General features: G+C 41.7%; 1 protein-coding gene across 1 annotated transcript in view; it reads right to left on the reverse strand.

Moving 5' to 3' along the window:
* The window catches only part of TBC1D8 (TBC1 domain family member 8), a 49,583-nt gene extending 24,615 nt beyond the window's left edge, over positions 1–24,968 (reverse strand). Inside the window, exons 1-5 of the mRNA XM_054271500.1 lie at positions 24,842–24,968; positions 11,081–11,191; positions 6,574–6,692; positions 5,006–5,234; positions 1,125–1,365 (exon numbers count right to left, since the gene is read on the reverse strand). Coding sequence (XP_054127475.1) covers positions 1,125–1,365; positions 5,006–5,234; positions 6,574–6,692; positions 11,081–11,191; positions 24,842–24,968 — 827 coding nt within the window. The remainder of the gene's footprint in view (positions 1–1,124; positions 1,366–5,005; positions 5,235–6,573; positions 6,693–11,080; positions 11,192–24,841) is intronic.
* Positions 24,969–26,848: the final 1,880 nt, after the last annotated feature.

Genomic DNA, 26,848 nt, shown 5'->3' on the forward strand with positions numbered 1-26,848 from the left:
CAAGGAACCCTGGTTATTAAAAAAGCCTGCAAAGATGTTTATGGCTGCTCACCACTGTGTTACCTCAAGTGAATTCTTCAATGATGAAATCCTGGTGTCACTGATTTTCCTTACTGTGTGTACATATGAAATTGCAGAGAAAGTCCATTTTATTGTTTTAAACTCCATTATGAAACTTTGCAGAAGTGTTTAGCTGAGACAGAGGCCCACCACCACTGTAAAAATGTCCCTCAGAAACAATAAAATGGCTACTGGTTTCTCTTTTTGGGAAATGATACCATGCATTCCTCATGTTTTAGTCAGGAAGCAACACCTCGGTGATTCCCTTCAAACCCTGGCAGACGGAGAGGAAGGAAGAGCAGGAAAGAGCATGATTCAAGAGAAGATAACTGCTCCACAAACATCCCATTCAGAAAAGAAGTATTTTAAATCGCCACCTTAACCTTGATGCACCAGGCAAATTCCAGTTAGGGCTATTCCATCCTGCCCACCTAAAATTCCTCAGGGCAGCTTCCCTCCCCCTTTCTCGAAGCAGCAAATAAAACACAGAGTTGTGTGTTGTGCTACCAGCAGAGAAACAGCCATCAATCTATCCCTGAGATGCATTTCTGTAGTGGGAGAGGAATGCAGAGATGCATTTCAGGGATGCAAGGGGTAGAGCTGACAATAGCAATACCACAACTGTGTGTTTTTTAAGTCCTGTAACTGCTCACTAAATTGGCTATGGCAATCACACTAGAGGTAATTCCACGTTTCAGATGTGATCAAAAGCAGTAATTCCAGAGAACTGAAGGCACTAGGAAAGCCTACACATTACCAAAAATTTAAGCAAAATAATGCTGCTCTTCAGGGAAGATGACAAATATCCCTTGCTGCAATCTTCCCTTCTATGGGAACTCCAGTTCTTACAGGGAACAGCATTTTTGAAACTTTGTGCTGTTTAAGGGAAGAATATAAAGTCAAAAAATGTATCTTGGATAAAGTTAAAATGCACCTTTTGGATACACCATAACAAACTATGAAGTCTCTTTTGCATCCAATCAAACAAAGCTTTGAAATCTTAGCCAGCTAACACACCAAACCATGAATCTCACTATTGCTCATAAGACAGTTTAGCTTTTTACCTCTTGGTAATCTGAGTAGGATCCTGCAGGCCTGGATCCAGTTCAAAGATTTCATTATCCAGTAGCCTTCGGAGTGTCACATCTGCCAGCTGCTCCATGATCCTGAAAGCCTCAGCGATATTGAGGAAGGTGGAGAAGTCGCGCTCCTTGTTTGCTGTGGTGACACGGACTGTGTCCGTCATGAAGACATTGGAGGTTCTTTCCAGCTTCTGGACCTCAACCCAAGGGATGATAAGTTTCACTGCAATCCAAGAGAAGAGCAAAAGGTGGTTGGAAACTTTGCTTCCATCTTTCAGATTTGGGAAACAATCAAATTCAGAATGAAAAGTAAACCAAAGAGAGAGAGAAAAATTTTTATGGGCAAGACCAAGCACATGCTGAAATGTCTGTTATGCCTCTGCATTCAATTTCATCCACTCCTTTTTCAGAATCTCTCCCTCAAAATTTTAACTATCCTCACAAGAAATGCTAGACTGGGGTGATGCCTTTGCAGAACATCTGCCATACCCTGTGCTCCTAACTCCTATACAAGTCATTCCTGCAGCCTGCTTCCTTACCACCAAAAGAAACATCTCCAGAATACAGAGATAAGAGGGAAAAGCTTTGTTATCTCCTAGAAACAAAACACTAGGCAGGTGGAAAACCAATTACATGCACAGTTACTTTAGGTCTTAAAATAAAGCTAACTCCCCTCCAAAAGAAAGCTTTTTTGGAGACTGCTATAAAGTGTAATTACAACTATAAACAAGACATTTAAAAAGCTGCCTAGCCTTTGGGATCTTTCCATATGGTTACTTTTTACTGAAAAGATGCACAGGGCACATTTTGCCCTAAACATTAACTATAGTCAGGTTTTTTTATAGAGAACAAGAAGTGTAGGACACTGTCATATAAATACAAGTGGCAAACAGAATCAGCTTACTTTAGATAACTACTGCAGGATGTTACTCGCCTCTCACAGGAATCTCTGGGTAGAAATTAGGCTGGAAAGGACTTTAAAATAGATTCAATTTCTTCTTAACAACTGTTGGAAGCTTCCCAGATTTCTCTGTGCCAGTAACATCAAGACTACACCCCTTAACATCCCTAGCTGGTCTCCTGATGCCAATAAAGCAATAAAAAGGCAGTAATAACAAACATTGTCATATATATATGACACTTATCAAAGATCATTCATTACCTAAGGAGCTACCCTCAGCAAGTTTTCTGTACTACATGAAACACAGCTGTCAAGATTATTTACAGATTGCATTTTTTCTTACTTAAATAAAGCACAGCTGCATCAACATGCAGAGACTGTTGCAAATGATCATAAAATCAACTGCACCAGCCCAGCCAAGGGAAGAAAGATTAAATAATGCTGTAGCAACAGCACTGCTGTTCAGGCAGGTCAGAGTCACACAGGCTGCACAGTGCTGGTTACAGAAAAAGCACAACAGCCTGTACAGGACTCAAGCCACCAATAAAAGGTACAAAGTCTTCGAGGTTTCAGAAAAACACAAATTTAATTAAAAATGTGAAGAAACCTTGGCACACCCTTCCAAGCTATCTAATGATCTAAACCTCTGAAATCCTACAAACACTTGGAAGTTTAGATAAAAGGGGATTTGTCCTGGAAAAAAATTTTCCATGGAGTTTATATTCACATAAACCGTAAATTAATTTTATGAGAAGTTGAAAACAGGTTCTAATATCACATTCCAGGTCACTTCAACACAAAATGAAACAAAAGAAGGGAAAAGACTTGCCAGAAGCAGAAGACATAACACTCTGCCTATAAACAGATTTCAGTCTATGATTTGGGGGGATTTTTATAGAGGTAAAACACAATTGAGAACTAATTTTATTGCAACTCATATATTGAGTTTTTTCTCTGTGTAGTATTGAAGAACACAATAAATGTGATTTCTTAGCAATATTTTCAAGACCAGATTTAACCAGATTTCATTTGTGATTGCTGCCTGAAAAAGACAAAGGCAATGAATCACTTGTTCTGCATGTAATCAGCATCAGCTTCTCAAACAGTAACAACCAGGACTGTATTAAATCTGGATTATTCCCTGTAATACAAATATTTCGTAAACATGACAAAACACTAACCTAGACACAGAAGTAATCTGCTTTATCACAATCAAGGAAGTGGGAATCATTTCAGCATATATGCTGCTTCCCACTGAGCTAGGGAAGTTTGTTTAACCAAAAGAAAATTCAGGGGGTTTTCTCACATTTCCATGCAAATGGGAAGACAATGTGACTGACTGCACTGATGAATGAACAGTGCATTTTCCATGGTCAAAATAAAAAGTTGCAAACGCATAATTGTTTGTTTGGGGTTTTTTTGTGTGATTTTCATAATGAATATCATTAAATATATGAGAATAGATCTCTTCTTAAACAATACAACATGATATTTTATTTCCATTATCATTTAACAATCTGTGGTATTGCATAAACAAAATTTTTGGAACCATATAAAGGGTTTTTCGCTCTCCCTCCTCCTTCTACTGTTATCTATCATTAATAAGTATCATTTTTGCTTTGTGTGCTCTGGCAGACTGGCTATCTCAGATTTAATAAGAGAAGACCTGCAATGATAATAAGAAGAAATGATTGACAAAGAATTTAATACTAACGAGAAAACAAGGGGATTAAACAAGAACTCACATACCTAGTACATGAAGAAATTCCATTCTGCTCTTCCCAGCATAACTCAACTTTTGTTTTTATAGTGAATAACAAACTTAGCTGCACTTCAAATATAATTCTCCCAAACTTAGCTGCGCTTCAAATATATTCAAATATAATTCTCCCATCTTTAGTGATATGACAAAATAAGTAGCTTGAAATAATCTAAGGGAAGAAAGGACCTCCAGCTCTAAGAATGTCTTTGTATGTTTCCAGTCTTAGAAATTACAATTACTATCTTTCTTAAGATGAACTTCATTTCTAAATCTACAGCTATATCTCAATATTAAATCCAGTTAGAATATGGCAAAGTTTTCCTAACTGATCTGACAAACATTGCTATATTTACAGCAGTACAGGTTTCTATTGCTGACTTTGTTTAAGTTCCAGCAGGATAAACAGGCCTTAAAAGGCTAGAGGTTTATGCACAGTTTTACTAAACAGAGAAATGCTATAGTTTAAATGGCTACATTCGTTTTTCCATCTGTTACTTTTATTTTTACCTTCTTATATCTATTCTGTCAGGCTTTTCATTCACACAATTCTTTCTCTGTAGAAGAACACCCCAACGAAATCCTTAGAACTTGCTGAACCATCTGAAGGGCCAAAAAGCCTCAGGATATGCCTCTTTTGACCTTACTGCACTGCTATTCAGAAACACAAACAAATCCCTAAATTGCTGTTGTTTTTCCTTAAAAGCTCTGAATTTTCACCTGGTTCTCCAGGGCACATTCCTTCTATTTGTGCTGGGATTTCTTCAGGCAGGCAGCTTGACTCAGGCACCCCTGGCCCCAGGAGCCCTTCCCCTACCACCCTGCTGCAATCTGGTGACTCTGCTCTCCTACCTGTGGGAGGGACCCATCCTTACTCACCATTTTCAGCACTAAAACTCCTCATTTTAGAACTTGTAGGAGGTCTGCTACATCTTAAGGTTGCTTCACCATGGTAAAAAGAAAAACCAGGTAACAATCATGTCTGTGTGCTCTTGCAGTGTTATTTTAATTACTGGATTCATATTAAAACACAAAGGCTGAAGTGAAAATTAAATTAAACTGGATTTTTCACCTAATAACTAAAAACTCAGAAACTAAACTTCAGAGGTCAGCTAGGCTTTTCATAAGAACCCTGGCTATTCTTGCTTTAAAATGTATTTATATCTCTCCCCAGCATAAGATTCCTTATGCATTTACACTTACATTCTTTGCCCAGGAAGAAGGAATAAAAACAGAGATGATTGATGCTCAAATAAAGCCAGCCTTGCCGAGGAACTTTTCCTTTCCAACAGCAACAGGAATAATAGGTGATCAACTTCTCTGCTTCAGGAAAATTAAATCTGGATTCAAATTTCACCAGGGCTTCTCGGAACTTCTCGGGGTCCTCCTCCTGCTCAGCGAGTTTGCTGCTCGTTTCCTCTGCAATCAGTGCCTGAGCCCAGAACAAGACCATATGTCAGCATAAAGCTATGGCACACTCAGGCAAGCTGCTACAAGCTGCCCATTCAAATTCTAATAATGCAACACTTTCTCACCAAGAAATTCCAGTCAATTTGCAGTTTTCACAAACGGAGAAATTTCTCTGGTGCTTCCATCTCTCACACATTTTGAATGCTCCCAAAGCAAGACTTTTGGGGCCTTCTTTACCTTATTCATAGTTTTTTCAACAAGTCTGGCAGAACTGTATCTGTGCACTTTCACTATGGCTTATGACTGCTCTTATTTTGTATACACAGAGTATAGAGTAACAGTTGTGGCTACTGACCAGTACTATTTACCTATGAAGAAGCAAGGCAGTCAGATGTGTCAATAACTTGACACATGCTTGGAACTATTACAAACACTGTCACAGGAACATCTACATAAATGTAATTAAGATTTCAGACTTTTAATAGTGGTATTACAACAAAAGAGTTAAGTATGCATTGCACCATGCAGACAAATAATCCATATGTTACAGCACCTGCTGTAGTTTTTAACTACCAAACAATCCTAACACGCTAAAAGTCTTCAGCAGCGCAAGGGTCCAAAACCTGGATTTAACATTAACTAATGAAACCTGAAGAATTTTAGATATGTATTCTGCTAGGTAACAGGCTGTCACTGTGTTATCAAGAGAGATTAATTGTATTTGGTGTTTCAGTGCACTTAAGACAATATGCCTTTTTTTAAAGAAAGCAGGATAAAAACTAGGATTTGTACAGTGATGTTTTGGTTTTGTCCTCTTCTTTCCCAGATTCAGAGCCCACAGAGCTCACAGCAGCAAGGCTGAAATTCACCAAATACATTATGTTCCTACGAAATTTCCAAATTGAAAAAGGCTATGGAGGGAAGAGCATCCCATTAAAACTCTTAGCAAAAAAAAGCTTCTAGCAGGACCTTAGGTACAGCAGCCACCAGTGAACCCACGCTCCCACCCAGACATCACCAAGCTCCTCTTAGAGTTCATATTTCATTAAAAGCAGAGCTCAGGACTCCAGGCTTTCTAAGTTACTCCCCACATGCCATTGTTTTTTCTTAATCTGATTTATGGTCACAAAATTCCTTTACTTTTAAAATTCTTTAACCTTCCAAAAGGATGCTCATTTCTCCAACCCTGCGGTGAGCCAGCAGCACCATGTGCTGGCCACATCAGGTGCAAGAGCCACATAGAAAACAAGTCATGTTTATATGGTCAAAACCAAGCATGAGTGACAACAACTTCATGACATTCTTCTAATAAACCACATGTAATTGGACAGGGGAGGGTGCAAGTGAGACAGTTTCCTTACCTTGACTTTCCCTTTGACAAAACTAACAATATCTTCTTTATTGTCAAACACAGACAAAGTATGGAGCAAGTTTTGTTCCAGCCATTCCCAGTGCTGGTTTATTTCCTCTGCAGTGGCACCTAGGAAAGCAAAATAAATAGTATATTGAAACTAATCCTGCAATATAAAATTGAAAGGAAGGGAGGAAAAAGTCATAAAATGCACTATTTCATAAATTCATTAGGAGAAATTGAACTTTCAACCTCAGAATTCTTGGTAGCAAACAGGTCAAAACGGTCTCATTCATAGCAGCATAGTTAGAGAAAAACAAAAACCTCATTGTTTTAGAGAATTAGTTTTAGGGCTTTTAGTTTTATCTTCTCGAACGCTCTCAGCCAGCAAATGCTGCATTAAAAGTCAAAGCAGAAAAAACATCAAAACTTCATCCTGAGCTGCCAGACTGCAGCTTATTCTGACATGACATTCTCTAAGTGGCCACTTGCTTTATGCCCTGTTCCCAAAAGTCCCTGATCTCCTTCTCTCCCTCCCTCAATACACACATGCACACACACACCCACACACAAACACATGCACACCCTTTGAGAGGATTACAAAACCCTCTACAATAAATAAAGTACCTAAAAAAGAGTTTGGTTCAGCAGCACCTAAAGGTTCTACAAGAGCACATTTCTACAGTTTGGGGAAGAAATAAAGCAAACAGAAATCTTTGACTAATAAAGCTTTTCAAATCTTTAAAGCTTCTTTCTCTAAACACCTGAGGGTTTTGCTGGTTCTTTAAATCTAATTTGTTCACACTAACTCCAGAAATAATATTTGCCTCATTACTGATCTGCTTTGGCTCCTTCTGCTTGAAACTGAATTATCTCTGCATGACACAAGGACAGAAAAGTCATAGCAAGATGGGCACCATACAGGGCCAACAAGGGAAAATCTGAGCCCTCCAGATCCTACTGGTCAGTAATTAGACATTATAGGTAAAAAAGTAAAGGTAGTAATAGGTGCTTCTCCTAGTGCCTTGCTTGCGGAAGAAAGAAGAGAAATAGCTGTATGTAAGAGAAATACAAATCACACATGAATATAATAATAAAATTAATCTCAAATAGAAGACCCATTATCTCAAGATTTATTTTGTGTGTACATTAGTGATGCATCATGTTGCCTCACAACAACAAAAAATGATAAATTTAGGTGAGGATTTTCCATTTCCCTCTGCTCTGTTTTCCATGCAGAATGCCAGCTGGCAGGGAAACCTTCCATGCTTTAACTTCCCTGACAGGAAGGTCTTGTAATGGAACTTCTTAAATATCATTAATGAAGGCTAAATTTAAATTTTAAAAAATCATACAATTAGAGACACTTAAAAGCCCTTTAGGCCAAGAAAACAAATTATATAAATGTTTAAGAACACTCGAAATAAGAATAATTTTATATTGAAATGGCTGCACAAAGCAAATACTGAGTTGACTTTTTATTTCTGAGTAACCTACAAGATACCAAGTGTATGGGCAAGCTGTCAGGCTGCCTTTGTGAAATAAGCTGAGAGCAAGATCCCTTTCACAGTAGCATCCCCACTGCTGGGACTGCTCTGAGCCCAGGCAGCAGCTATACTCCACAGGGACTCCTGCAGTATCTCCTACCTGCCCCCAGGGCTTCTGCTCAAATACCAAAAGATCATTTTAGCCCTTTCATTTGGTCAGGCCAACTCAATTTTTTGAGTCCCTTCTTTATTTATAATCTGTATTTCATAGTTTAAAGTTGTTCTGTGATTTGACCCATGCACTGTCAATCTCTTATTTCCATTCCTTATTCCTCTTCTTGTGCTGATGTTCTGCACAGCATTTCATTCCACCTTTTACCACCTTCTTCATCTGCTCATGTCAAGTGTATTGGCAAATCACTGCCTCATTCCTCAGAATATTACCTTTAAACCCACTTCACACCAAATCCTTTGCTCTCCCTCTCCTAAAACCAACTTGGCTTGACTGAGCCTTGAGTTTCTTTTTTGCCCATGAGCCTTCTGAAAGGAAAATTTCAAGTGGCTCTACACAAGGGGTGAGGTTAGACTTTTTTTTCCTGTACTGGTATACCATGATTAACCATCTGGATTAAAACATCTCTGCCAGAACAGCCGTGCAGGGATCAGATTTCCTAGCACCCCTCTGAGATTTGCAAATGTCTGTAACAGACCTGACCCTTATGCATATATTATCATTTAAGCCTACAGCTCCTGGAACAGAAGGCTGCCAACATACAATGCAAAATGTCATTTTAATTAACTGCCTGATGACATGATGGCTGTCCACAATTAAGTTACACTGCAGAGGAGAGACTGGAAGGAGTTCCTGGAACTGCTCCTTGCCCTCACTGTACAGCAGCAGGAACTGGCCACTTCTGTGTGGGGAATGTCCTTCTCGAGCTTCCCAAGAAGGGACTGGAGTGATGCTCCTCTGCCTCCCATTGCCAGCTCTCCCCTGGACACTCATGTCAGGGTTTCACAGCAGCAATATTATTCATGAACAGCTTCTGCTCCATGGTTTAGTTCTGTGCAGCTCTGGCAACTGTGCATGTTCTACCCATGCAGCACCCAAAACAGACCCCTCTGCTTTCCGCTCTATTACTATAAATCTCATTTTCTCAGGGATGAGCATCCATTCAGAAGAGCCAAAGAGAATTTTAGAAAACATTAATCATGTAAGTTTGTCTCAGCAAAATCCTCAGCCATTCCAACACAGCAAGTTTGTCATTTGTAGTTCCTTCAAAAAATAAAAAACCGAAATCAAAAAATCACACCAACTTCTGTGTGCAGTAAGAGTGTGGGTAGGGCAAGGATCAGCCCCAGAAAGTAGCACTGCGTATGTTCAAATAATCAAGAAGCCATGAAAGCTTTTCCAGTGAAAGCTACCTGGTTTCATCACAGGACTGTACCAGCATGAAGCTCTTAAATTTCTCCATGAGAGGGCATTACTTAAATATAAAAAGGAGGGGAGGAGGGATAGAAAGCACAGAGCAATTGCAAAACAAAGAAAACCTAGCCAAAACAAGAATAGCCCAAATGGACTTTATGCAAGCTTCTTCACACACACATCTGGCCCAGGGAAAAATTCCCAGTTGTAATGGGGAACATGCAGAGGGATCTCTGCTGAAGCATGTAGAGAGAAAAGGATTAGGATGAATATATAAACTTATGACTCTTCCACTTAAGGGACTGCTATGTCAAACAGTATCAATGACATATCAAGATTTACATTACCTAACTACTTCATGGCTTGATCTGTATAAGAAAGAACAGAATAGGACAGCATACTGTCACTTGGAAGGAATCTGCAACAATCACAGAATGGAAAGGGTTGGAAGGGACCACAATGGGTCATGAGGTTCAACCTCCCTGGTCAAGCAAGGTTATCCCAGAACACATTGCACAAGATTGTGTCCAAATGGCTCTTGGAAGTCCCCAGTAAGGGACACTCCACAACCACTTTGGGCAATCTGTTCATTTAGTAACAGGCCCACATTATTCTTTGTTTCCCTTTCGTTATTGATGCATTTCAAGAAGCTCTTCTTGTTTTCTTTGAAATCCTGGGAATCATCTAGTCCAACTGCCTGACCCCTTCAGGACAGACCAAAAGCTGAAGTTATTAAGGACATTGTCCAAATGCCTCTTAAACACTGGCAGGTCTGGGGGGACATCAGCCACCTCTCAGAAGGAATCCTGTTCCAGCATCTGGCCATCCTCTCATTAAAGAGATGCTTCCTAATGCTCCCCAGTCACAGCTTTGAACCATTCCCAAAATAAAACTGCTGAAAATTTCAGTGCTAGGATTTTTTAGATGGGAGCAGAAGAGAAAAGAACAGTCCTACACACTGGCCAAGCAACAGTGGGAGGAATGGAACTTCAGATGGCTTTTACTGGGTCATGGCAAGGTTGCAATTCATGTTAATATCACATTCCTGAAGATGAGCTTGACTTTCAGAAGTTGCAGAAACATTACAAAAGGGATTAGTGCGTAACAGATCAGCAATTTGACATCCTCTCCCTCTCCAACAACTTCACCTCCTAAATCTTCCAAATGTACCAGTTATATTTCATTATAGCAAAGTGTGTGAAGACATTTCACAGTAAGCAAGTGAAGGACTAGGCTGGTGAAAGCCTAGACTAAGTAGCTTCTTGCTGTAAGGGATGACCACTACTGTAGGAAAAGATATGCATAGGAACAGAACCACACTACTTTGCAGCAGAGAAAATGAAAGCAGCAAACCCCTCTCAGCTAAACAAGTTTTCCATTGAAACTTAATGTTCCTAGGCAACACTTTTTCAGTGATTTTAACCAGAGGTTAATTTGGTTGTTAAACAAGCTTTCCACACACACACACACACAGCTAGCTGGGGTTACCTTGAGCTTCCTGGACATGCAGACACTGACCATGCTCAGAATCAGTTTGGGGTTTTTTGTCTGTGACTCACCAATAGCTATGGCCCAGTAAACTTCTGATCCACTCAATAACTCACCACATGCAATGGCAGAGTAAACCTGAGAGCCTGGAACTTGGAGTAAAATTCGAAATGGAGCAACGCGGGCATTGGAGTCTAACACGGCGTCCAGGGCACCAACCAAGCGACCTGCCAAGAAAAAAGGGGGAAAAGAGGATTAATGCCAGTTCTCACTTCTGTAGCCTGAAGTTGTTTCACAGTTACAGCCATAAAACTAAAATACAGAATGTAACGATAACAATTCTTCCCCAGTTTTATCTTCTAATTTACAGGTGCTCAGAAGGCAAAAGGCAAACCAGATTAGAAGATCAAAAGCATATAGAAGCCTCTGCATTTCTGGTTTTGCCTCATATATATGAATATAACCACATAACTAAAGTGGAAAGACCTGAGGGCATCTTAAGAAGTTACTGTTCCAGCCCTGCTCTGAAGTTGGATAAATACACCTATGCTCTAAGTGGTGTTTGTCTAACCTGTTCTTCAAAACCCACCACAATCAAGATGCAACAATTTCTCCAGGTAGCCTCTTCCACTATTTTTATTAAATATTCTTACCAAAAAAAAACCAAACAAAAAACCAAACCAACCAAGCAAACAAAAATGACAAAAACCAACCAAACAAAACACAACACAAAAAAAACCCAAACCAAACAAAAACCCTAACAAACAACCCTACCCTAAACAAACACGTCAACTACTACAATCTTAAGATCTGGAACATGCAGAGTAATTGGCCACAGACACTTCTGATACTAATGTTCAACATAACAAAAAATTATCATGGTTTCCCATCCTTTAATGATTTCTCTCTATTTCTAGAGAAACCCAAATCACTTCATCTATTCCTTATGGGTCATGTTTTTCAAACAGCTCACTGCTCTTGAACTTACACTGGAATCTCTCCAGCTTATCTTTAAAAATTACACTCAACTGGACCTGATGCTCACTGCTACTGAAGTCTCAGCCACTGGCAGAAGGGAAGATCACCTCCTGTATCTTGCATCCCTACCACTGTATCCAAGAAAGCTTGCAGAAGTATTCCACTGCAAATCACCACTTGACTTCAGTACAGACAAATTCATTTTGAAGAGCTGCAGCAATTGCTGACCCCAAAATGACTTTCCAGTCTGGAGGACACCTGGAGTTCCTGGAGTTTCTTGCTACCCATTCCCCTGAGCAGGTAAAACCAAGCTATCCATAAAAAAGTGATCTGAATGCCATGATTTGCATATGCAAGCTGGCATATTAAAGTAACTCAGAATTGGTTTAAGGTGCTTACAAATAGCAATTCAGGGCAGCTTTATACTCAGTTTTCCCATGCATTCTGCAGAGACACAATCTCCTAAGGAGTGGGATGGCAGAGAGTGAGGAACAGCTTTACTATGTTTGTTTTATCCCTACAGTATCTAGGAAGTTTTCCATAATACTTTTATTTGCTTTGCACATGTAACTTTTTAAACCTGTAGTATTTTTGTTTCTTCACCATTAACCCAACACAAAAGGAACTAATCTCCATCTCCAAAAGGTTTGCCAGCCCTTGGCACCACATGCTGTTTTAAATATGGCATTCTCCAGTCCATCACCCAAGTGATTAATGGAAATAATAGAGACCTATAAAGTCCTAATTGCCTTCTCACTTGGATAACAAATGACAGCCAATTAATTTGAGTATAACACAACCAAACAGCATTTGAACCACTTTCAGGTCCAGGAGCTGTAAGAAGCTCACATGGAACAGCATCAATAACCTGAGAGCAAAGAGAATTACATTAAATACTTCCTCCTTGCACACACACAAAACATCAATGATGCTTTCAAAGCCAAGCAGAACTTGGATGCAATATGTCTTAAAACTGAACAGTGAAACATTGTTCAACAGCAGTTTGCTTCTCACTTAAATATGTGACCAGATATTACACCCATCTATTTAAAATGGAGATCTGAATTTGCAGACTGATGACATGTATAATACCTGAAATTGCTACATGCTCTCCTATAACTACAAGAAAAAAGCATAAAAACTCATCCTAGTATAAAAGGTATCAAATTAGCTGTGCTCACAGAAAACAGTATGCAGAAAACTTTAGTGTGCAGTCTTCAAAACATTGGATTAAAGCCAGTAAGAGAGCATTTAATGATGCAGAGAACAGAAATAGAGTTTAACTTCCAAATTTCAGAATTGATGATAGGCCTAGGAGAAAGATTCTTTTTCATTTCACTAAAGTCATAGAAAAAAGTCAACTAACAGCAAGTGCTACCAAAATCCCTAGAGAATGCTTAATGAAAATATGACTTGTGAAATATCTTTTTTTCCTTTCAGAAACCATGAAAAAACCACATGACAGCACAGAAGTAGCTGCAAAGTTTTGCCTTACTAATTCTTAGCCTGTGCAAAATTAATTCCTTTTTCTCTTCCTGAATAACAGACCAGAAAACCCAATTCCTCTTCTAACTGTTTACTTCTGCTTACAATTTCCATTTTGCTTACAAACTATTAAAAAGAAACCCATTCCTCCTTCAACTGTACAAAGAAATAATCACCTCCCTTTTCTAAACTACTCATAGCTAAAATATTAACTCAGGATGACAAAGAGGAGCCAGAACTGAGACACAAAGAGAAGAAAAAGAACGTGGACATCAGGATACATGGCAGAATAAAGCCCAGGTGGCCTGGCCCCTCTAGGAGTGCTTTGCAAGGGAACAGCAACCCCACACATAAATCCCAAGCCATCCACAGGGAGTCCTGTCCTGTCCCACCTCTGCCAGGAGGGGCTGCAGTGGGGTCATAAGGGGAGCAAAGGAAAATCAGAGCACTTTAGAAAACTGCTAAAGTTGAGCAAGCACAAAGAGTGGGTCCCATCCCCGTGTTTGGGGGCTCCTTTATTTTTTGGCTGAGAGACTGACAAGTGATAGAGAACAGAGAAAAGAGATTACTAAGAGTGCATTTGCAAAAGCATGAAAAGGATTTAACATTAATATACACACACCCTGGCCAATATGATAATTTAGTTCAAACTGTGGTAGCAAAAAAATTACAAAAACTAGAGGCAAATTTTTTTCCAGGGTAAGTTGCCTCATAATTCATTTGGGGTAACTTTTGCATCATAACATTGAAAAACAACCAACCTAAAGATTCCTGAGTGAAGAAACAAACAACAGTAAACTGATGTTGAAACTTATGCTATGAAAAATACCCAGCTTGTGAGCAAACACCTTCCTCATAACATGTCCAAACAGCTGGTTCCATGGAAGGGTCTCTTATAAAACAGAATCTGTTTAAAAAACAGAAGGGTATCTGGCTAGCAAGATAAATTACATTAAGAGCCTCTGGCTCACATACTGATGCATCAGCTTGCCTTCAGTCAGGGTGATGCAGACCTCTTCCATATCATAGATGAAAGTGAAACCATTTATAATTCAGAACAGCAAAAAATGAAAAGGAAACAGAAGCAGAAGAGGGAAAGAGAACTGCTACCCTGGTTTTCTTCCCAAAACTCCTTTTTTTTTTTCCCACCCTATATGAGACAAGATTTTTGGGAGGAACTTAAAATTCAGAGTAGCTCTTCCCCTTTAATGAGCCACTTCACCAGCTTCTTCTCCATTTTCTGACCTCCCAAGACACAGAAATATTTCAGGAAAAGCAATTTACCATACAGTAACTGTACTATGGAAAGCTGCAGACATCGGTTTACAAAGCCTCTCACGAAAGACCACTGACAGAACATTGCAGGTTCCTCAAAAGGTGCAAGTTTCTTCATGCAGAAGGAATATTTTTAGGCTAAAATTCATAGGCAGATGTCTGGTGTAATATGCATACTTTTGACACATATGGAGAAGAAAGAGAAGTGGAAAGACACTTTTCTACTGAAGTTATATGCTTCTCAATAAATCTAAACACTTTAGCTGGAAGCTGGATTTCAGATAGAGGCAACATCTATCTATATTTTTCAGAAGTATATTTATAAAACATATCTGGAAAACTCACTAGAAATCCCATGCTTTATTTGGTAGTTTTTATTTCACTGAAACATCTACTTTCATGCATATTTGGTTGCTTGACTAAAGAAAACATCTTCAAGTAAAATACATCTATTTGTATCAAATGTATGTGCATACTTTGGATACAATAGAAGAAATAAATTTAAGTTTAAAATTAGCATGAAACAATTTCAAATTCTACAACAGGTAGGTAGCGTCTCTGCTTTACAGAGGTCAACCTGTAACCACATAGAACACAAACAGGACATCATGAATTTGCTGAGCATTTCTTCACACGCTTATAAAAAATTAATCAAGGATATTTCTATAAGGATCAGGTTCTCAAATGAACTATCAAAAGTGAACTACTCTTCATCTTAAAAGATATGGTTTCTCCTCCCATTTAAAGATAAAAAATTGCATTACAATGTCTCTTGTGTCATGTTCACAACTAACCTAGTAAAAGGAACATGTTTACATTAAGTTAACTTTACACCAACTTCTACTAAATGTTCCATATCTTTCAAATTAAAGAATGCAGGCTCCTTTCCCAAATCACTGTTAATCATCTATGTGGGATTTCTAAAATCATTTTAAACTTCGAAGACATGGGGCAGAGGGTGAGTAAAGTTGAACTCAAAACTCAAACTGAAAAACCATCTATTATTTCCATCTTTTATGACAATATTCAAGAGGCAGTCCAAGATACCCTCTACATACAGCAAGATGATTTCTACCTACCTCCATCATATATGAAAGGCCTTAAAGGGAAATTTTTGAGAACTACTCAAAAGTGGGGTGGCCACTTCAGCAGCTAAACAATGCTGCAAGGCAGAGGGACTTAGGAGTCCGGGACTAACAAGTTAATAAAACCCTCCCCAAAAAAATAAGAAAGGGAAAAAGTCCAAAACTGCTATTTTTTTTTTTTTGGGGGGGGGGGGTGGGAAGTGGAGGGAGGCACTGGGGGAAGAAGAACAGGGAGAAGATAAAAAAGGAGATTTAAATCTAAGTGACAAGGAAGCCTGCGGTGTCACAACACTCAGCACCATTACCCTTTCAGTTCTCCTTGGTTTTTAAGTAAGACACACAGTCACCACAGCCAGGATCTTTTGATTAACATGAACTCATCCATCCATTACAAACTGGGGAATGAAAGCCAATATAGTTCCAAGAAGCAATTACATGTGGTATCTGCAATTGGTCAGTAAGAAATTCTGATGGCACTTTTAAAAGCTGGGGAACAGAGGGTCAGATGCACAGAGGCACCTGTTCCCACACAGCCATGAACTTCCCAAATCAAGCACTTACACCCTCTCTACAAAATGAAAGGGGTAACAGAGAAGACAGAGTCCAGCCTGCATTTCCAGCAGCCTGGAGAACACCTTTAGTCACTGTACAAACAAAGTGACTGCTGCAGAAGTTTGAAGCACAGAGAAAACTGTCCTTCCTCTTCTCCTAAGTCTACTTTGAAAAAAAAAAAAACAACCTTGCGATTTCCACTGCACCTGAGACAGATGTGCAACAATAACTGACTGAAGAGTATTTGCCACATCCAGCCCTTCCAAGAAAACGGGCACAGGACCACCACCACACAAGGACCCAAACCAGATTGCCAAGATGTTCGGGGACTCCAAGGCTGAGGTTTCTCTCAGCTGCAGGAACCTGGCACTTCCAAAGTCAAGAAAATTATGGCACCACATGGTCTCTAGGGACTGCAGCGACTGACCTGTAGGGACATGAAAATGAGCACTTGGTGGCTATGCTCACTCATATCATACCAAAGCAATGCTTTAAGTATTCATACCCTCTTTTTTCAGGCAGGTTATTTTTGTAAGACAAAACCAGCAAATTGGGGTATTTACAATTACAGTCACAGAGCAGCATTGCTCCAGTGCAAAACCATGAAGGAAAAAGCATGCCTTGGAATTCATTGTTGGGAGCTCACTGCTGCTTGCTACATCAGCTCCACCAGAGAAAGCAGGGGGAAGAAAGAAAAATAAGTCCAGTTGTCTGAAAAAAGCTGTACTCTTACTGGAAAGGAGAAAGCTCTTCCAGGAAGTGGAAGGAATAGGCTGCTTCCCAGTGGCTGCAGTTTTACAAGGAGAGTTAATAGCTGCAAGAATCACTCTAAGCTGTTTAGGCATGTGAATTGGGAGAAAAGAAAAAAATCAAACAATTGACATGATCATAAAAATAAAGGTGGGGATTTTTTTAAGAACAGTGAAATTGAAGAGCTTCAATAAAGCAGAATTAATCTTGGCTTTTTGAGGCAGAGAAGCACTTCATACCCTGAATCCTAATTACACTTCTCCACATAGCTTCCTCCATCCCGCAATGATTTACAAACAATTAGTGTCTCAGAAGAGCCGTGGTGGGCAACAATTAGCCATGCTAGGGGAGGCAAGCAAACTGCCTGAAGGAACAGCCCACCTCCAGGCAGAACACAGGGAGGGACACGTGGAAGTACCCATTCCCTATCCCTGCCATCCTGGGCTCCAGCTGGAACAGAAAGCTGCTTTTCACACCAACCAGGATAAGCTCAGCCTGGCCAAAGGGCACACCTGGGACAGCACCAAACAGCACAGATTGCTTGCCTGGCTCTGCAAGGCATCTCAGAAGCTCTCCCTAGGACCAATGTCCTTGCTGAGAGAGCGATGGCAGGACCATGAAGCTGGTTCTCATCAGGCCTCAACCACCCACCATGCAGGAGCCCTAACTTGTGACCACGACCCCAAGGGTGGCCCAAGGCAGGACCCAGGGCCGAGATGCAGTGAGGACCCCTGCAGCCTCTATCCCCACCCAGGGAGTGCCAGCCCTGGGCACCCCAGGCTAAGGTGGAAGCTTTTGAGCTGCACCAAGGTAGGGTACAGCCCAGGACAGTGGTCATGAAGCTACTGCTGGCCAGTGGTGGCCCCCAGCATAAATGATTGGGGACATCTCTAGATCTTTCATACCATTTGATTTCTCTAAAAGTTCAAAACTCAGATGTTTAGTGGGTTGTTGATTTCACTCAGGCCATGCTAAAATCCATGTTTTTGATGGATAATAACACCATCAGTTATGCAAAGCTGCTAGTAACAACAGCTTAATGCAACCACACTGTCTTTGTTGAATTCTGCAAAACTGTATAAACAGGTTTTGATCCACTACAGTGCCCATTCAAAAGTATTCATTACACTTCTACCACCAGAAAAAAGGAGTTGCAAAACTTATTTGGGTAAGTACATAAGAAAAAGGATGAAGGAGGACTCCTGCAACGGCTGTAGGAAGGCTCTGTTTCCTCTGAAATGATAAGGGCTCACCACATTGAAAGATAAGCACAGACAACACTAGATTTCAGCATAAAGACCTAATGCTCAAGTATTTATTCACCCAGGAAAATACCCACCATCCAAGCCCTTACATTACTTCCAGCACAGACCTTGCCAGATCAAACACTGCCCCTGGGTAAATTGGTTTCTGTTTAATTGGGACTTTTTCCAGCCTGGTATGTAGAAACAAATTGTAACAAAGTACTTAATCATTATGCCTAGGTCCCAGTGCTATGGAGAGAAGGTGGACATGAAAAAAAAGCATTTCCCGTGGGGGATGGTGTCCCATGGTCCCCATGACTCCCCTATCCCTGGATGAGATGCTAAATGCTTGTGTCAGACCACCACACACAGAGGGAGAGACCACACAGGAGGAAGAAGGGAGATGAACTATGCACTGTCTCTCCTGGAATGGTGGAAATGGCATCCCCACCCTGCAGCACCGATTATTTCTCCCCAGCACAGCTTCCCCACGGGCTGTTTCCCCAGGTGGGCATGCTGCCATAGCAAAGCACTCACAGCTGCTTATCTCAGTCCTCTGCCATCAGTCCAGCTCGAGCCAAGCCTATTTTTATAACCCTGAAGGCCACTGAGCCAAATGCTTTGCTTCTCATGTTACAAGTAAAAATACCTGAAACTATTTTCCACCTGAAAATGGACAAGAAGATGGGATATACCAGTTGCTGCTGCAGCCCTGTAAATTATTCAGACATGCACCACTACTCGGGGGAATACAAAAAAGTCTCTTTTTTGGTGGGTTCTGTAAATAATGCTGAATAGACCAAACTAGTGCTACACAAACTCACCCACATATTCATTTATTTTATAAGGAAGACATTTTTTCCTGCAAGGGTGGTGAGACACTGAATCAGGTTGCCCAGAGAAGCTGTGGATGCCCTGTGCTGGAAGTGTTGAAGGCCAGGCTGGATGGGGCACTGAGCAACCTGCTCTAGTGGGAGCAGTCCCTGCCCTTGGCAGGGGGGTTGGAACTAGATGGTCTTCCAGGTCCTTCCAGCCGAAATCATTCCAGGATTTTCCTGCCTGTTTCTGTGCCATTTGGCCTCCACATCATGAAAATAAAACGCCACTGCAGGGTTTACTGGATTAGTCTTGCACAAGGTGGTGGTCAGTCCCAGTGCAGACACAACCCAGCCCCTCCTTTCCAAACAAAGGTATTTCCTCACCTTTAATTCTGGCACTTAACACACTGCTAACATTTCAACACAAGCACCTGCATTTCACCTCAGCCATCCCAGCACCACAGCAGTGCTCAGGAGCAGGTAACTCACCCCAGAAAGGCAAGCAGAGGGGGCCAGAGTGGCACACACAGCTCAAGGGGCTCAGAGGTCAGGAACTGGGGTGCCCAGCTTTGCAGGTGGCAGCTTGGCACCCTGCTCCTATCCTTCCTTCCAGCTCGTGCCTCTTGGCCAAACACTGTAATGGAGAAGCCATCCTCTTGGGAAAGCACTTGTAAGTGTGCATTCTCCTTAAAAAATGTTACAGTAAAATAAAGAGAGGAAAAAAGGGAAAAAAAACCTGCTGATCTGAATTCCAGTTGTGGGCAAGGCTAGATAATGTTTTGACAAGAGTCCAAGCTTTCAATAAAGTATGCATATTTCTCCTTCTCCTGCACAAGGCTTCAGAGAGCTGTTCCTTAAGGAAACAAAACCATGAATACTGACAGTAACCATTACCAATATCCTCTATTAACATCAGTATTGTGGAACCTTCCTCTCCTCAAACTGCTTAATTTAAAATGAAAGCGTACTGTTGGGTTTGGGGTTTTTTCATTTGTGCTGAGATTGAGCCTAACTAATTTTGGTATCCTGAACATATATTAAGACAAAAAGGAACACTTTTCTGAAAACTGTATTGGGATAGGCCTTTTAATATGATTCTATTTGATAATGACTAATTATGATATTTTTATAATTAATATTGATTATGATATTTGATAATGAATAATTCATTTAATATGAAAGGCTACTAATTTCGCCTTTTGCCTCTCCAGAAAGTAAAAAAAAAAAGAAATAAAATAGTATAGGGATTCTTCTTTGCATTCCCCAGTAAAAATCCAAGTCTTCAGGTATTTTGGACCCTTTTCTGCTGCAATGTAATGAACAGGGGCAATCTAGATGAATTCCCCATCTGAGCTGCAGCAATCTTCATCCACTGTGGTCCTCTTACTGCCTTCCCCAGAAACAGACTCCGTTATAAAGTTATTTACTTCAGACCTTGGGAGATGTGCAGGGCCACTAAAAGCTGAGCTATTGACAATGATTACAGGACTGCTTGGACAGTAGAGTATGAAAGAGCAGCAAAAGATCTTTTAATTTTTCATTTCCAGGAAAATTTTCCAGAGCTTATCCGTAGCCATTTCTCTGTATGCCTTATAAAAACTAACACCCAAGCAAAGGGAAAATAAGGAAGAAAGGTCTTATCACACGAACTAGACAGTTCTCCACTCAAGAGGTAGTTAGAAAGGTCTTATCACACAAACTAGACAGTTCTCCACTCAAGAGGTAGTTGGTAGGTGATTTCAAAAGCTATTGCCCTGCAAAAAAATTATTTAAGAGAAAAATTTAAATCCTCCAAGCTCCATTAAAGATGGAACTTGGAAATGTATTTACCATGCCTACCACATTTATATTTATTAAATCAATAATAAAGCTTAGATTCATATACAGAAGATGTTTTTTCTGCCAGTCTATTATATTCAAAGTTGTGAACCAAAAAATTTTGTAAGAACTAAAAAATAAATTAATTTCCTTTTAAAATGTTAGTCCTCTGCAAGTTTCAAATAATGCAAAACTATATCCAGCTTGGAAAGTGCCCCGAGCTGAAAATGGAAGCTAGAAGAGTAGGGAAAAATATCATAACTAAATTAAAAACATAGGTAAAACAAGAACAAAACATAATTTTTTATTTATCTACTTCAAGCAAGAAGTTAAAGCACTGTATCTCAACCAGACAAAAAGCTGCTTGAAACAAGAGTTCATTTTAAGGTCTTATTTAATCTTATTTATAAAGTGTTGCTAAGTGGGTTTTTATATGCTAAGAGTGTGCAATGTGAAGCACTGTATAAACAAAAACTGCAGCACTAGCTGCTTAGGAAGGGTGAAAGACTGCTCTCAGTCCAGCACTCATGATAAAATCCTTCCCAACTTATCCCAGAACAAGTAGTTTTGCTGTCAAAATGCAGAAAACTAATCAAACAGGAAGGTGCATGAAGGTTTCAATATCCCTTCCTAAAAATTAAAGTAGTGATTCATTTAAAGGCTAAACCATCTTGCAGTATTTACCACAAGGCATTTGACAGTATTTTGTACTACTGTCATATCAGGCTTATCATTAATATGTAAACCCAGAAAGACATCAGTAAGTATTAAATCCAACTAACTCTGATCTGTTAATCATGGCTACATCACAAATCTTTTTCTGTAGGGATCACTACAGTGCTCTCCAATTACGCAAAGAAAACCCCAAAATCAACAGATATTGATGAGCTAAATAACTGTTTAAATCTATAACTTAAAATTAGTCATTAAATAAAAAATTATAATTCAGATTTTTAAAGTATTTCTAAACATTTTCAATTTTCTTATTAAGTCCTCTGACCAGCAGAGCTGTCAAGAAGCGATCCAGGTAAAGGAGCAAGTTAAATATTTACTTGAAAAAGCATATCCCTAAGGAAGACAAAAACCAAAATGAGACTGGTGAAGCAATGAAGAGTTAAATACAACCCCCATCATTGTTTGTACCCTCTGCTTGCAAGCCCAGTGTGCATTTGGGAACTGCCCTAGGACACAAATTAAATAACAGTAGGAAATAGAGTCTCACTCACAAACATCTGCTCAGCGTCTGACAAAAACACAGTACACAAAGCAACACAGATATGGGGAAAAAGCACTTTTGTGCAAGAGACTGGCTTTAGTGCATTCTTCAGGAATTAAAACCACATAAAATACACCCTCCAGCTGTGCTAACTTGCTCCTACCTAATAGTTAAAATGACCTGGTATGAACAAAGAAGAGTCCTAGAAGAAAAAAACAGGCAAATATGAGAATTGGGCCATAAAACAGATGTCCTCACCCAGGTCCAGTGCGAATACCACATTGTGGCACATGCACAAGGGCAACTCAGGCACACCTTTCCACCCTGGTGAAAGCAAATTATGTCACAGGTGCTCAGCTGCTCCATCTACACCTGTATGAAATCTAACCTTCTCAGAGTTTTGTTCTGCTGATCCTACATAGGTCTAACACAGCCTCAGGATATGGAGCCTCCTCCTCCCGTAGGAGCTGAGATCCTCTTCTGCTGTGGCACCTGCTCTCATGCACCGAATCTTCACTTCTTTGAAACTTCTTCCTTTTCATAAAATGCAACTGCAATTGCCCAGGGATCAAGTTATTAAAGAGAAAACAGATTTGGATATTGTTCTCACTTAAGCTTTGCTTCCTCAGTAACACAGACAAAAAATTCTAGCTTTTGGCTTTGCCACTTGGTAAATCATACTCTGAAATGTGGCAGAGCTTTACTGCCCTTCTGCCAGTCTGGAAAAGACAGGTACTAATTAAGTGTCTCTACAGTCATGTAAAGCAAGAATCAGGAGATAAGTTTTGCACTGAAAGCAAACACACACCAGCAAAGCCTTGCTGTTTCTCAGCACCCATCTCCATTTCCTTCACTGCAAGTAAAATCTGAAAAAGAAAATTACACTATCTAACCCTAGCCATATCTAATGCTCTGTAACTCCTGCATTTTGGTTTTAGGATTCAAATTCCTAAGCCCCTTTAAATATAAACATTTCCAAATGGTTTAAGAGACTGTCAGAACCTCCAGTTCCCTTGGAAAATGTGCAAGACAGGAGTGGCTTTCCTTTGCCAGCCAAAAGAGATTTGAGCAAGCCTGTGCACTGTAGATTCAGCAAAATGATTCACCTGAAACTGAACCAGAGAGAAAAGCAGTTTGTTTGGTTTAAGCTTGCAAATTTCTGTAGTGAAAAGCTCAGGCACAAGGCATTAACATTTGTGAAACTGAACCTCATGATTGTCCTGGACCTAAATCAAGCAGCTGTAAACGGCTATTTTTAACTCTGAAAATTAATCCACATCGTCTTTACTGTCACAAAAGAGCGGCCTGACTTCCAAACAGGCGGGCAGAAGAAAATAAGAGGTTAAGTGTTTTAACTCACTGGCAAAACTTCCATTTCACTAGTGATACATTGACAGCATGCAATCTACCAAGCCACAGTTCATGTTCTGTGCACTTCGTGGACAGGTAGGATAAGATCCAACTTAAAAAAGGCAACAGTGCAGAAAGCAGTATTATCAAATGGAAAGGGTCAATAGTTCAGGAAAAAAAATATTTTCATAAAATAAATACCGAATGTGGTAATGCAGCTTCTTAAATTCCACAGAAAATACTGATTTTGAAAATACCTGACAATTTTTTCACATATATAAGCTACCATTAAAACTTCTCACTTTATAATATTCAAAACAGCCTCGTTTGCTTTTCAGTAAGAACTACACTGTTAAACGACATTAATTCTCCAAAGCATTGTTTATTTGAATTCAGTTGCTGCTGTCTTTGAACCAAAAGTTTGGCCCGAATTCCCTACGCTACAACGTCAGCGCAGCCTAACACATCATTCTCGCCGGAGTTATTCACGGATCCACACTGCTGCGAGGGTACAGCGTGAATAACTCCGTGCATATCCTTCGCTACACGTATCTGGAGTGCCACATGGATATAACGTGCCCAATCTACAGCCACCATAACCCGGAGCAGAATTAATGCAAAAAGTAAGACAGAATGCACTTTACACAACAGTGAATTCACAACCCCCGCCCCGTAATGTCATGTATCGCCCAAAAGCCAGGAGTCCTATGTGTACTTCTACAGCTCTCGTTACAGAAAGGGGAGGCGAGCGGCAGGTCGCGGACGGTCCCGGAGGGGCACGAGTACCACATCCCGCTGTGTGCCCCGGCACCATCCCTGCACCTCTCACGCCGGCCCCAGGGACCTCCGCCGCGCCCCGCGGGCTGCAGCCCCGGGCGGCTCTCCCCGGCCGCATCCTCCGGCCACGGGCACCGGCTCCGCGCCCGCCCTCAGTCACGCCGAGGAACCCATCGGGAGGGGAGAGCGGGGAAGTAACAATAAAAGTGGCTTCAGCGGTGCTCAAGGCTACAGAAACGCGAAGCTGCTCCCCAAGCAGCTGGAGGGGAGCCGGGGCGGCCCGCACCTCCCGGCCGGCGGCTGCCTCCGCACCGCCCGCGGCGGGGGACCCGCGGCGCCCCCGCTATCGCCGAGCCGGGCCACTCGTGCCCGGCCCGAACAAAGAGGCCGCTCCCGCTTCCCGCAGCCCGACCCGCCGGCGGGTGCCCCGGCGCGGCCAAGTTCCCGTGGGGCAGACGCAGGGGGAATCTGCCACTCGGCCCGGCCTGGCCCGGCCCGGCGCCCCGGCGACCCCCGCGCCCGCAGGTACCCGTGAAGCGGCCGCCACCGTCTCCGTGGCCCCGACGCCGCTGCAGGATGAAGTAGCCGCTGCTCTTCTGCGTGACCCACAGCTTGAGGGCGTTCTTCAGCAGCACCTCCTCGGGCTTCAGCCACATCTTCCCCCGGCTCGAAGTCCCGCTCTGTGCCCCCTCCGAGCCCGCCTGCCCCGCACGGCACCGCACCCGGCCGCCCGGGTCACATCGCCCCCCGCGGGCTGCGCGGCGCCGGCTCCGGCTCCCTCGGCGCGGGCCCGGCCGCCGGGGAGGGGCCGGGGGAGGAGCCCGGGCACGGGCCGGCCTTCCCGCGGAGCCGGGGGCTTTGTGCGGCGGGGTTCTGCTGCTCCGCGCCGTCAGGGGGGACGGCGGGGCGCTCCGGCCGGAGGGAGGGAGGGCCAGGTTCGCCCTTTCGGGGGTCCCGTGGCGCCCCGAGCCCCACACAGAGCCCGCTGGGGCCGCCGCGGTACCGCGGGGTCCTGGAGGATGCCGTGCCGCCGGGACCGCAGCCGGGCCGCTCCCGCCGTGTTCTCCAGCGGCTGGGGCAGTCCCGCACCCCGGCGTGCGCCCCGCGGGTCCCCCCGCGGAGCCGTCGGCAGTGCGGGAAGGAAAGGGTGTCCTGGCTTGGAGAGAGCTTGGGGGGATGGGGGTGTCTCTGCCTTCCTGTTTCCTTCTAGATCTAAGCCTAAAGCGTGAACCCGCAGCTGCTTTAGTATTTAAAGGCCGATGCTTGAAACCTCGTATCTGACTGAAAAGTCAGAATCTAAATTTTACAGTTCGGGTTTTTTTCTCATTTTAAGAAATAATCTGTCACTGCTTGTGGTTGAGCTACTGACAGGACCGTTTGTGAACCTGCACAATGGTTACTGCTGCAGCACGTTACGTTTCAAAACCTCTGACACTGTATTTTACATTTTTATTAGCACAGGTTGTCATTAATGAGGGCGGTGAGACACTAGTACAGGTTGCTCAGAGAAGCTGAGGGTGCCTCATCCCTGCAAGTGCTCAAGGGTAGGTTGGATGGAGCTCTGAACACGATCTAATAGATGTCCCTGCCCATGGGAGGGGGGTTGGAACTAGATCTTTAAGGTCCCTCACAACACAACTCTTTCTATTATTCTATGATTAAAATATGAGCGCTGTACTTACTTTCTGTCACATTCCTTTTCCAGTTAACTGCAAATATTGAATAATTACTTTACAACAACTGAATTAGCAGCCTGCAAAACCTCACTCTTCTAGATTAAAGACCTCAGTCCCTGTGGGTTAAATCACACCTAAATTTCAGCCAAGATGCCTCTAAGTAGAGAATTTCCATTAGGGATAAAGACCTGAGCTTCACTTCCCCAACCTCTGCCTATGGTTACAAGAGTTGTGTACAGCTCTTTGAAAGGTACCAGTGCTGCAGTGCGCTACTGAGCACAGCCAGCAGTAATTATTAGCTGGGAATTGGAAGGTGGCCATGTGCACTGCTTTTGAGTTGCTAGTGGGATCATTTAATAGTCAAAATTCTGTATTCAGCTGCAATCTGGTAAACACTGTGTGATCTGTGTTCTTTACAATTTCTGTGTAAAGCAACAATTTCATTTCCATACATAGAATAGCAAGCAAGCACTTTGTCTGATATAAAAATAAAACTGTCAAAAGGAGAAGATGGACATCGACATAATAATGTATTAAAAATTAATGAGAACTTAAGGAGAAATTACTTTAAATGCTCTTGCAGGATAACAATAGCTCAGAGATTTCTCCTGCCCCCAAAACTATCCCGAAGATTTGTAAGTATTGAAAGTTTAAATGCTTGGAAGTGAGTGAGTGAAGTGAGATGGTGAATATTTCTTCCCTTTGCAGATACTTAAATATTCATTTCGGTTATTGGTTTTGGGGCTTTTTTTACGTTCAGTCTTGGGTTTTGGGCAGCTGATTTGAGACATAATTTAGAAGAGAACCAAACAAGTTGCTGACCTTTGACTTCCTTTTGAGCTTGAGAGTTAGCAAAAGAG

Source organism: Melozone crissalis, unplaced genomic scaffold (assembly GCF_028551555.1).
Source record: "Melozone crissalis strain CALT ecotype California unplaced genomic scaffold, PUWL_Pcris_2 ptg000013l_1, whole genome shotgun sequence".
NCBI lineage: Eukaryota > Metazoa > Chordata > Aves > Passeriformes > Passerellidae > Melozone > Melozone crissalis.